Source organism: Bufo gargarizans, chromosome 3 (genome assembly GCF_014858855.1).
Source record: "Bufo gargarizans isolate SCDJY-AF-19 chromosome 3, ASM1485885v1, whole genome shotgun sequence".
NCBI lineage: Eukaryota > Metazoa > Chordata > Amphibia > Anura > Bufonidae > Bufo > Bufo gargarizans.
The window spans coordinates 121,791,445-121,804,894 of record NC_058082.1 but is presented as its reverse complement, the minus strand read 5'-3'; the positions used below and the strand labels follow the sequence as shown (position 1 = coordinate 121,804,894).

Genomic DNA, 13,450 nt, shown 5'->3' with positions numbered 1-13,450 from the left:
TTCTATTAGCCAAAGCGGAGAGCCGCCCCCCCCCCCCCCCCCCCTGTACTGCACTGTAAATGTCCACCTGGCATGGGGCTCCAAGAAATGGGTTGCCTCTGATGAGAGAACAGTTTTAGGGCCCATTCACACCGAGTTTTGAGTGATTTTGGCACATTTTCCACATGCAGAATGCAGATTTGCATCAAATTATACAGCCCCCAAAACAGGTGCTTGCCAACTCTATTGTGTAAACGCACTATTAAGATGGATTTACACGGGCCGAGCGAGTGGCCGATTTTTGGGAAGGAAGCGTTCCTTCCCGACAGTCGGATGCTTGGTCGGTGAAGGAGACGGCGCATTTACCTGGTCAGATTGTTGGGAGCGACCGGTCGCTCCCTAATCTGCCTGGTTCTTGGGCCATGTAAATGCACCTTTAGGCTTTGTTTAAATCTGCGCCCGATGTGAACAAAGCCTAAAACATCAGGAGATGCCATTGCAAACGTTTCCAAAAAATGTGGTATTTTATATAGTAAATGGCAAGCCTTCCTGACGGGGAAAAAATAACTGATAAAGGCCTCACGCACACAACCGTTGTTTCATTCTGTGTCCGTTGTTTTGCGATTTTCTGCGGAGCCATTGACTTTCAATGGGTCAGTTGAAAACTCGGCTAATGCACAGTTTGGAACCACGGACGCGGATAACAGTCAGTCAAAAAAGATATAACCTGTCCTATTTTTTTCACGGAAAAACGGTTTGCGGACCCATTAACACAGGCACACAAGATTGTCATCCACATCCGCCTTTTTCCTATCATTTGCATGGCAAACTCGACTTAAGACTTTTTTTTAACTTTGCTTCATGTCTGGTGATCCTCCAAAAATAAAAGGAAGACACACGGAAATGGATCACGGAACCCCATTTTGCGGAACGGAACACAACGGTCGTGTGCAGGAGGCCAAATAGTGTGGATTTATGTGGAACCTGTATTCCGTTATTTGGCCCTCACGCTCCTGTAATTCGCCCACTGGTATAGCCCATACGGCTCAGGTAAGTGAGCGTTAGGACCCGAGCTACTTGAGAAACCTTGGCGCGGTGCTCGGGCTCAGACATGTCCTCATAGTAGGACATGTTGGCTAATCTCTCTTTTAACGCCAGTTTGAGGGTTTAGTAAGCCCGCAGAGTGCGCCTGTCCTTGGCATTAGATTGTTGCACATGTCACCCAGCTATGGTATGCTAGAAGTGTTCACATATGGATTTACACAAACCTGCACCAAAGTAAAGTACAACCCCCATTCACTCCCAGCAGAACACGTAGTTGGGTTCAGTCTGCGGTAGGAATGGTGCAGGTTTTCACTGCAGATCTATCGCCGAATCCCACAGCAGAACCAACAATGCAATCCACATCCCACCCGCTGATCTCATCGGCCGATCTGCTGCAGACTTCTAGTCCGGAGTCTTTACGCTCTGTGTGCACAGGCTCTACAATGAGCCCCCCACAGTTTGCGTCTCATGCAGGTCCTGCTGTCAGCCTCATCTATTGCTGGAAGTGAGCAGGGAATATAGATGGAGCACGACTGCCGGACATGATCCTCCGCCGGGGAGGACGATGGCTGGATGCTCTCTGACTATGCGCGCCCATTCACACCATTCATCACATGCCGCAGCGCTACCGGCGGTAGACCATAACAGAGGGCCAGCCGTGCATGCCTTGCCTCTCGCGGTGCTACACTCACCGGACTCGTCGGTCACATAGGGAGTCGCCATCTTGGTCCTCTCACCACGTTTCCTTCCTACACCCGCGGCGATGACGTCATTGGAGGGTCGAGTCGAAGGAGGAGGAGAAACCCGGTACGCTGACATGGCGGCCAGTGATGAACGGCGGCTTCTTCTCAGGACCTCGGATGAGACTGCGGAGGATAAAGATGGAGCGGGCAGGGGAAACGCGAAGACTGGGGCACATTGGAATGTACGCAGCCGCGACCTAGAAACCGGCTGTTTACATCACGTGGCCTGGCGGCGTTCCACCCACTGGTACGGAGCCGGGCGTGGACCAAAAAGTAGAATTGTGCCGCCATTTTGCTTTATCAGCTGGAGAACTGGGCAATTTATTTTTGTACGGCGGACTACGCCTCTTGGCACTCTGTTATTAACCCCTTAAGAGCTAAAATTGATTTTTCTTTCTTTTTTTTTTTTTTTTTCTGTCTGCTTTCCGACTTCACCATTCATTTTTGGGTACATATCAATTAGCGTCAGATTTTTTGGTAGAAAAGAAATGCAGGAAAAAGCAAATCACCTGACGCTGTTCTCTTTCATTTGGCAGTCACATAAAATAACGGAACCTTTATCATTGATGCTGCAAAATGCACAGCGTTGTCGAAAATTGTTCAAATTGTACCAGATTAATGGTGCATTCACACAACCGTATTTTCAGTCCGCATAAATGCAGATCGCACGGGGACCCATTCATTTGTATTCGTATGTCATCTGTCTGCTGGCCGCTTCCGTGCGGCCTTGACATAAACTATAGAACATGTAATATTCTTGTCCGTTGTACAAACAAAAATAGGCATTTTTTTGTGAAAGGGGTTGCACATGGACTGTGACAGTATTTTGCAGATCTGCGATTTGTGGACTGCAAAACGGATACGGACGTGTGAATGCTCTCTTAACAAAATGCCCAGTTTTCTTTTCTGTACACCGCATCCTTCAAAAGTATTCCATAAAGAGCTTGTCCAGTTCAGAAAACCCACTGTCATATACCCTAGTTGGGTGTTAATAGGGGGTCCTGCGCTGAGGGCGGTTACATAGACTGTGTCTATTTGTAGGACCTGGCCTGCATTAGGGCCCCCACATCATTTGGCCTTTTTCACCACTAAAAAAAACTATAAAAAACACTTTTTCATACATCATACACTTTTATGGCTTTCTTTGTGCCATTTTCATGTTTTTTTGAGAATTTTTTCCACATAGACTAGTTGTTAAAATGCGTCCTGCATATTTTAGAAAAACACCAGAGAAACAAAAAAATGGCACCTAATTAATGAAAGCACCAGCAGCAAAAAACAAACAAATGCACTAGACTTTCAGCTAACATCTGGAGCTGCCATTTTTACACAAAAAAAATGCATCCAAAAACTGCAAAGGTGCACAAAAACGGCATAAAAAATTCACGCCTTTAGGCGGTTCGCAAAAAATACGGATGACGTCCGCTTGCATTCTGTATTTTGCAGCACGGAACAGCTGGCTCCTGATAGAACAGTCCTATCAATAGGACATGTTCTATTTTTTTGCGGAACGGACAAACGGAATGCACAGAGTAACTTCATATTTTTTTTGCGGACCCATTGAAATAAATGGTTCCGCATACAGTCCGCAAAAAAAACAGACGGACACGGAAAAAAATATATGTTTCTGTGCATGAACCCTTAGGCTCCATTCACACGTCCGTGGTGTGTTGCGGACCCGCAAATTGCGGATCCAAAACACACCCGCCCGGCACCCCTATAGAAATGCCTATTCTTGTCCGCAGCTGCGGGCCGAGGCCGCGCTCCGAAATTGCGGATGCAGACAGCACACTGTGTGCTGTCCGCATCCATTCCGTCCCCATAGAGAATTAATGGGTCCTTTGCAGAACGGATGCCGATGTGTGAATGGAACCTTACACAGACAACCATATAAAGAAGTTGATGACCACATGTGGGAACTAATGTCCATGTGGCTAGACGTGGTGTAAAATAAAATAAAAAAGTGTTCCCGCCACCTTCGCTGAGCTCCCTTTTCCACTGCTTTTGGTCCCCACTGGACTGGAATTGTGATGTGCGTCAACGAGCATGTCATTGCTGCCAGCCAATCAGTGACCTCGGTGATGCGCCAGGGACAGCACGTGACCAGGTGAGCCTCAGTGGTCATTGTAGACGTTATTGATTGGCTGGCAGGGACATTTCTATTCCGGCGGGGACCGGAAGTGGCGGAGACGGCAGAACGGCACTGGATCGGGAACACTATGACCAGGCGAGTGTTTTGTTTTTAATTTGACACCATTCAGCACCATGGACATTAGTCACTATTCTTGAACGACCCCATTCATTTGAATGGGTGATGTGTAATACTTCATTTTTGCTGATTCAGTGCTACAGGAGAATTAAACACTTGCTGCCAAAATTTCCCAGATTACAGAGGAATTTTATAGAGCAGGTTATTACAGACAATATGTCTATCATTTTAATTTTTGTTAGGTTTTACACAGTGAAAGCCTTTTTGAACAGAATAAAATTTGTTTTTGTGTTGCCATTTTCTGAGAGCCATTTTTTATTTTTTTGCGATTCCATTGTCTTAGGTAGGGTCTCATTTTTTGCGGGATGAGATGACAGTTTGATTGGGTTAAATACGCCTTTTTGACCACTTGGTATTACACTTTTTGTGAGGCAAGGTGACCAGAAAATGGCTGTTTTGGCTTTTTTTTTTATTTTTTACGGCGTTCACCTGACGGGGTGGATCGTGTAATATTTTTATAGAGCCAGTCAATACGGACGCGGCGATACCTAATATGTCTACTTTTCTCTTTTTCCCTTATTTTTTTTTTACAATTTTTTTAACTTTATTTTGGGAAAAGGAAGCTTTTTTTGAAACTTTTAATTTTTTTGTAAAACTTTATTTTTATTACTTCTTTTTTAACTTTATTTTTTGTTCCACTCTGGGACTTCAACTTTTGGGGGTCTGATCCCCTTTACAATGCATTACAATACTTCTGTATTGTAATGCATTGGCTGTAAGTATATTACACACTGTAATACACTTACAGCTTCCTGCCTGTGAGATCCAGGGGGCTGGATCTCACAGGCTGACACAGGTGGCAGCCACGATGCATAAGGAAGGCATCGGGCTGCCGTCCAAGCCATCGGTTCCTCGTCACAGCAGCGCGGGGACCCGATGGACAGCCTGCATCGGGCAGGATACCGCACGTGCTGTGGTCATCGCTGACCACGACAGTGAAAGGGTTAATGCGCCAGCATCAGTGTTTTCACCAATGCCGGCACATACAGCAGGACCCCTGCAGCTCCTGCGCCCACTCGATCAGAGCGCTGTAGCTGTACGGCGCTGGTATCCTAAGGGTTAAGCCTTCGGCAATCGCATATTGATGACTAATCCTAAGGATGCACCATGAATATAAAAATCCCGGAAAATCCTTTTAAGAGTATCAAAGGGGTTATCCCATGAATAATGTAAAAAATGAAAATCAGAGATCATATAGGCCACAACAATACCTTTCTAACAAACCTGCACCTCACATGGATCCAGAGATTTTCCCATTCATTGCTCTGCTCGATTTATATGAAACTGGCAGCACAAGGGGCGTGTCTTTTCTGCTGCACCTAAGGGGGCGTGTCCATGCTCTCCCTATCACAGCTCAGGAGGCAGCTGAAGGATGAAACTGAGCATGTGCGGCCGTCTTAAAGGGTTTCTACCACTTGAATATCACATATTTGGTGTTCAGACACTAGCGATTCGCTAGTGTCTGTTCTTGCCTACAAGCTAATTATCACATTAATCCGGGCTGCCGATACCTCAAAAAAAGCACTTATATCTTTATGCAAATGAGCCTCTAGGTGCTATGCAGGCGTTTTTCTAAGCACCTAGAGGCTCCGTCTACCTTGCATTTTGCCGCCCTGCGCCTCGCTCCAGCACGCCCATCTCTCACTGTAATCGATCCTCCCCCTGCTTCAGCCTTCCGAAATCCCGCGCCTGCGCCGTCCGTCGCGGCATTCGGAGGCATTCGGCGCAGGCGCAGTCAATGTCTGACCGCTCCCTGCTCAGACATTTCAACTGCGCCTGCGCCGATGACGTCACAGAGCTCCGTGGGACAGACGAAGCCCAGCAGCAAGCGGTCAGACATTGACTGCGCCTGCGCCGAATGCCTCCGAATGCCGCGACGGACGGCGCAGGCGCGGGATTTCGGAAGGCTGAAGCAGGGGGAGGATCGATTACAGTGAGAGATGGGCGTGCTGGAGCGAGGCGCAGGGCGGCAAAATGCAAGGTAGACGGAGCCTCTAGGTGCTTAGAAAAACGCCTGCATAGCACCTAGAGGCTCATTTGCATAAAGATATAAGTGCTTTTTTTGAGGTATCGGCAGCCCGGATTAATGTGATAATTAGCTTGTAGGCAAGAACAGACACTAGCGAATCGCTAGTGTCTGAACACCAAATATGTGATATTCAAGTGGTAGAAACCCTTTAATGAGCAGGTCAAAGAAGAAGGGGCACTATACGGATACATATTATTGAATTACTCAGTAGCTTAACACATTCTTCAATTACATGCAGTTACAAATGTATTCAGATCCAGGTGCTGGTTTGAAAACTAGAATGTTTTTCGTGGGACAACCCCTTTAATGATATATGGAAAATGGCGGAGAGGGCTTCAAAGTGTAATAGGTTACAATAGAAAGTCAGTTTGTTCTAGTAGGAATGGTGCTCATTGTGGGACGTTGCGCTCAGAGACTATCAAGAAATATAACAACAGCAAATAAAAACTTTTGTAATAAAATTTCAGAATTGTGTCTAAACTTGTTGGCAGATGGCAGTCACACTTGTTTGGTTAGCAGCTATTCCCCCAAACTTCCCTCATATTCATCTCAGTGGGAGGCGCCTCCATTCTCATTAATTCTTTCCTCTAAATCTGCCATTAGATTGATTAGTTGATCAGAGCTGTCAAAATTGTTAGGTTTGGACAACTGACATCTACCGATTCTAAAGCTGCCCATAGAGGTACAGTATATGTATCAGCTATTTGTCCTGAATTCACCATATGCGTGCAAGCTAAACTCAGCCAAACATGCATGTGTTTTCAATGAGGAGAGGAAAATAAGATGCCTGACATATACCTCTGGCATCAGGATATCTCGGACAGGAACAAAGGATGAGGACATCTGCCATCATAAAAATTCGGGACACCCCCATACACATTAGCCAGCCACTGAAATTTTCTGGTTTGGCTGACATACATGTACTGTGTATGTGCACTATCAAGTACACTGGATATATCAAGAATTGGTAGAGAAATATCTCCTACTTCTGGCCATCCTCAAGTGATTTTGCCACCTCCTGCAAGTTCTATTAAAGGGGTTATTCCAGGAGCTGGTTTTAAAACTGTAGAATATTTTTTTGTGGGACAACCCCTTTAAGTGCAGCGCTACATGAATAGTACTGCTACCGCTGACTCCAGAATGCGAATTTGTATCTGGATTCTCAGCCTCATTCCAGCTATGTGCCTGCAAACTGGCCCTGAAGTACATTGAGAGGACTTCCAGTAGAGACCTCACCATAAAATCTCATTCACACGACCGTATAAATGGGTCCGCATCTGTTTCGCAATTTTGCGGAACGGGTGCGGACCCATTCATTTCAACGGGGCCGCAAAAGCGGACGGCACAACTTAAAAAATACAGAGCATGTCTTATTCTTGTCTGTAATTGCGGACAAGAATCGTTAATTTCTAACGATAATTTGTTTTCCCTTAGTCCTAACAGTGGCACAGATAGGGTATTTCGCCCCCCGTAAACTGGTAGGACAGGTGGAAATTTTATTGACACTTAATAATTAAATAATTACCTAGACCCTCCCACCTCCAATAAAGAGGGGGATCACCTCCAGTCCCCTTGTGTAGTTAGAAGAAGAAATAAGCAACAATAGTGTAAAACAATTTAACAGCAAAAAACTAAGGGGGAAGGATATTTGTGTGCCACTGTTAGGGCTAAGGGAAAACAAATTATTGTTAGAAATTAACGATTCCCTTACGTCCTAACCAGTGGCACAGATGGGGATTTAGCAAGTAGAAACCCCCAAGGGAGGGCCCTCATGCCTGGAGGAGGATAACACTGTCCGGCCAAATGAGGAATAGCTATCTATTCTAGAATCCACTCTATAGTTTGAGATAAAAGTGGAGTGAGAACTCCAGGAAGCTGATTTACAGATGACATCCAGTGGAATCAAGTTTCTTTCTGCAAAGGAAGTAGCCACCGCTCGAGTAGAGTGGGCCTTTATAAACTCAGGTGGCTCAGAACCCTGAGACACATAAGACTCCGAAATTGCCTCTTTAATCCATCAACTGATGGTGGGCTTAGAGGCCTTCCTACCCTTGTGGGTACCGGAAAAAAGGATAAGGAGATTTTCATCTTTCCTAAATACCTTTGACTGCTCCAGGTAAATCCTGAGACATCGAGGGTATGGAGCCCTCTTTCTTCTGAGGAGGGGAGTGGAGCCAAAATTGGAATAGAAATTATCTGGTTGATGCTGCTGAATGAAGGCACCTTTGGAATAAAGGTAGGCAAGAACTTGAGTAGCACCCATCTTGCAGAAATTTGGTTCCCCAACTCGCTTTGCAGAAGTGATAGCCAATAAAAAAGTAATATTCCAGGCAAGAAATTTGAACTCCACCTCAACCTGCCAGAATCCTCCTCTGTACTGATTAGGGACAGTCACCCTGAAACAGATGTCTGTTTGGATAGATTGATATTTCTCTCGGCTATTTTCCCCGTCATGTTCCAAGGCTTGTTAAAAAGTCAGATTTTGACTCATAGGGAGCCAATTCCACAAGGTGGTGCTAAAGAGACAGTTCTCTGTCCTTGGGAGATAGCTCTTTGTATCAGGGGCGTAGCTAAAGGCTCATGGGCCCTGGTGCAAGAGTTCAGCTTGCCTTCCCCCCTTCACTCAGCGCTGGTGCACCTAGCTTTTCTGCTGCCTGCCCAAGGAAAATATTGAAAAGAACCCCCCCCCCCCCTCTTCCCTCCAGTCCTACTGTTAAAGAATTGTCCTCTTTTTACTACTGATGACCTATCCTCAGGATAGGTCAGCAATATCAGATCAGCAGGGGTCCTCCGGAACCCCTGGCGATCAGCTATTTGAAGAGAGGGCAGCGCTCATGTGAGAGCTGCTTTCTGTTCTGTTCACCTGCTCACTGTAGCATTTGCAATGATGAGCAGGTAAACAGAGCAGAGAAGGCAGCGCTCGTACAAAAAAAAAAAAGCAGACAACCCCTTTAAAGACATACTTGGAAAACATTACATACAGCGCTACAGAACATACAGGGTAATACAGCGCCACATATGTACCTCTTACATCCAGTGACGTCTCCTCTCTGATGTAGATATTCTCTTTCCTCATCTTCTCCTGTCAGACCCGACCAATCGTGTGCAGTATTTTCTTATCTCCTTATCCTTGTGTTGGACCCCCCAGTCAGACACCTCCAGCCTGTTAGAACTATTCGTGCTAACATCGAATCAGCCGACACCTGGACACTGACCACGGAGTATCCGGAGCAGGAGCGAGACGAGAAAGAGTAGGATTCTACATGATTATACACACGTGGGCTGCCACGATCATATACTCCGCCATCTGATATATTCAGTATTCGTCCGCAACACAAGGATAAGGAGATAAGAAAATACCGCACACGATTACGCTTATACTTATGGATCGCCACTCTCACTACTTATAAAGAGATGACATCCAATCGTGAGTAATACATCGATATATCTACACATATGAATATTGATGTAACATTCTGATCAGAGTGACATCTGAATACAAGATTTACAATATATTGTTTTCATCTGTGGATACTGTTTCAAATCTTTGGATACTTTAAAAGATAACAACGGAACCAGTATACTAACTACAGTCTAAAGGATATAACGTTACGACTGTTTTGAGTTACCAAACATCATACTTTGCTACTGTCACATATATACAGTGTGGAGGGGGACATCGTAGCCTTGCACAGTTCATTATATCGACAATAGAATCTATTGAATAAAGAAAAGAACAGATATTTCATCTTATATCATATTTATATCAATGAAATAGATTCTCTTGAACGCATCGATATAGTTTCTTTTGGACTTTGACAATATATTGGTGTGAGAGGGATGTGAGCAATTAACTTACCATATCAAGGAAACACGAACACGATACTTGTTCACCCCTCATATACCAATATATACTATATGGGTCTAACATATATCTGAACAGACGTATGTTGTAGCTTATTGAATGTTTTTATGTTATATGTGCATATATTTGTATGATGTTTTAAATAGAGATACATGTTTTTATATCTATAATATTGCTGTAATAAAATTGAATAACTATATAGATTTTATCCGAGTAAGGTGTGCCCAACCCACCAATATACTATATACTTTTGTTTTCCACAGATTGGGTGTATCTGATCTGGTTGGAGGCACCCTACCATAAGCATAGAATAGGTGAGACAACACTACGCTTTTATGATCTGGTATGGTTGCAATTTGTATGGAATCGGTTAAGTAGTTCACAGTTTGCAACTGTAGCTTGTAATTTGTATTTGTACTTTGCAATTGCTTATGATCTGGTATCAGCAGTTCGCAGTTTGTATGCAATTTGTATGGAATCTGGTTTGTATGCTTGCAATTTGGTGGAACTGTAAGTAAACACACATCTAACCGGTTCAGTATATAGTTCTAAATCACAATACTAACAATATGAACATTATATAACTGTTCTAAATATCTATTTTGGCCTCTTGTTCTCATAAAATTGGAATCTGACTGGAACTGTGTGTCTGTTCAGCTCCTCTCTCTGGTGAGTAATGATTTCAGCTAGGGGAATTCCCCACACAGGCTGTGTGTGAGGCTGGCTGTGATTTGTGAAAACTCTTGCTGTGTAAGAAGCTGGCTGTGATTGGTCTAGACTTCTGCCTAGCAACAACAGAATAACACTGTGCTTTCTGTTGTTTCACTGAGCTTACCTTACATTACAAAATGAATCTTAAAAGCATATTATATTTTTCTGCTTCTGTGAACACAAAATATAACAGTTATATGACATCCAAAACATGATGTCACAGTAAATAACTATGCTTTTGTCTTTAACACATAAACATAAGAACTGTATTAAGGCTATTGGCAGGTCTAGCTGTATACACATATAAGCTATACTAGCAACCTAGGACAGGTGCTAGCTGGCCAGCTACACATGGTGAATTATGTCAGCTGCACCTCGTCTCTGCAGAGTTTAACAAACAGACATCTTACTTTCCTACTTTTCCATCCTCCTCCTCACCTTCTCAACACCCCATTCTGCCATCCCAAATACTGTGTCCACTGTGCTCCCCAATACTTTCCTGCAGAAACAGTCCCCCTGAAAATACTGGTACCACACAGATAGTGCGTCAGTCCAAAAACATTGCTTAATATTGTGCGCTAGTACAAGAAAATCCCCCCTTCCTTTCAGATCAGACCCCCATATAAAACCCTAAATGAGATCCCCCCTCTCAGACCAAACCCCCTTTAGACCTCTATGTCAGACCCCATATAAGACACCAGTTGTAGACCTCCTATCAGACCCCCATTAGACCTCCATGTAAGACCCCGACCCAATATCAGATCTCAGATAAGACCCCCATTAGACCTCCAAACCCCCATATAAGACCCCATTAGACCTCCAGACCCCCATATCAGACCTCCAGACCCCCCAGTCAGATCTCTCCAGACCCCTCAGTCAGACCTCTCCAGACACCCGTCAGACCTCTCCAGACCCCCCAGTCAGACCTCTCCAGACCCCCCAGTCAGACCTCTCCAGACCCCCCAGTCAGACCTCAAGATCCCTCCATTAGACCACTTCAGACCCCCAGTCAGACCTCCAGACACGCCATAGACCACTCCAGACCCCCCATTAGACCTCTGTATCAGACCTTAGATCAGACTGTAAAAGCCCTCTCCTGCGGCCACTCTCCTTGTCCTGGCTGTCTTCTCTTCTCAGGGCCTGTGCTGCAGTCACCTGACCTCCTGCAGAGTCAGGTCAGAGTGCGCTCTGTATGTCCTGATGCTGCAGGCAGCCATTACACAGCAGAGAGGGCCTTGAGAAGAGCGAGCAGGAGGAGGGGTAAGTACTGGACAGCGCTTACAGCACTTCACTCCCCCTCCTCCTGCAGACTAGTGAGCGCTTCCATTATGGAAGCACTCACTAGTATTCCCTTTATAATATGCACTGCATCTTATAAAGGGAAAAGTACAGTACCACTGGCAAGGAGGGCCCCCTGGGCCCCCCTAGCTTAGGGTCCCGGTCGCAACTGCGACCACTGCGACCCCTATAGTTACGCCATTGATTTTGTATATTGTTTCCCATGGCGCATTACCAATAAGTCTCCAACTCTCCATACCATGGAGCACTTCCAGTAAGTCTCCATATAGCGCGGGTCTCTTTAAGGATATTCAGTAGCCCACCCAAAGAGCCCTTTACATGGGCGAAGAATCTGCCAGATAATCACTAATGAGGGAATTGTCCCATCTATAGGTTTTTTAGCTGTATAGTTGTTGAAGACAATCTATTACCGTGAAATTGCCCACTCACACAGAACTACTAGAATGAAGAGACTAGGGTTGTTGCGGGTATCGAAATTTCGATACCCAATCAATACTTTTGTCCCGATTTCCGTTTTTTCGATACTGGGCTGCGCTTCTGCGCAGTCTAGTATCTCTGAACATGAGCGCGCTGCTATCGGCGCGCTCATGTTCTCTCAGCAGCACGGGGAGAAGGAAGCTGTCCTCCCTCCCCCCTGTGCTGCTGCCGCTGCCACCAATGAGAAGAGAGGGGCGGAGGAGGGGCGGCAATGAGAAGAGAGGGGCGGAGGAGGGGCGGCACCACGGAGGAGGGGCGGCAATGAGAAGAGAGGGGCGGAGGAGGGGCGGCAATGAGAAGAGAGGGGCGGCACCACGGAGGAAAGGCGGCAATGAGAAGAGAGGGGCGGAGGAGGGGCGGGCGCACTGCGCCACCAATGATAGGTTTATTTCCACACAGAGCGGCGCTCAGCGATGTCTCTGCACTCACCATTAGTCCTGGGCACCGCTCCGTTCGCCCGCAGTGCCCCATTACTGTCTCCTCTCCTGCTCCACATGCTGCTGATTACTATCGGAGCGATGGGAGGAGACATCAGCTTCACTAGTGGGCGTTCCTTTTCCCTGCGCTGCGATTGGACAGCGCTACAGCCAGGGAGAAGGAACGCCCACTAGTGAAGCTGATGTCTCCTCCCATCGCTCCGATAGTAATCAGCAGCATGTGGAGCAGGAGAGGAGACAGTAATGGAGCACTGCAGGCGAACGGAGCGGCGCCCAGGACTAATGGTGAATGCTGAGACATCGCTGGGCGCCGCTCTGTGTGGCCTGATAGTGAAAGTCTGGAGTCCCATATAGTAGTCAGTCTTTAACACATACAGGAGGCGGGTGCTGGCAGCAGAATCGCATTGCCGGCACCCTGCCCCTGACAGGGAGCTGCGATCAGCGGCAGTTAACTGCCGCTGATCTGCCAGTACCCGCCTCCTGTATAAAGGGGTAATTATCATTGGTGGTGCAGTGTGCCCCCCAACCCATTAAAATCATTGGTGGCACAGTGCGCCGGCCCATCTCAACCCCCCAGTATTAAAATCAGGGACCTCT

At 46.1% G+C, this 13,450-nt stretch overlaps 1 protein-coding gene across 1 annotated transcript in view; it reads right to left on the bottom strand.

Annotated features, from left to right (window-relative positions):
• Positions 1 to 2,003, bottom strand: part of PYM1 (PYM homolog 1, exon junction complex associated factor) — a 38,389-nt gene extending 36,386 nt beyond the window's left edge. The window contains exon 1 of the mRNA XM_044287400.1: positions 1,716 to 2,003. Coding sequence (XP_044143335.1) covers positions 1,716 to 1,842 — 127 coding nt within the window. The 5' untranslated portion in view covers positions 1,843 to 2,003. The remainder of the gene's footprint in view (positions 1 to 1,715) is intronic.
• Positions 2,004 to 13,450: the final 11,447 nt, after the last annotated feature.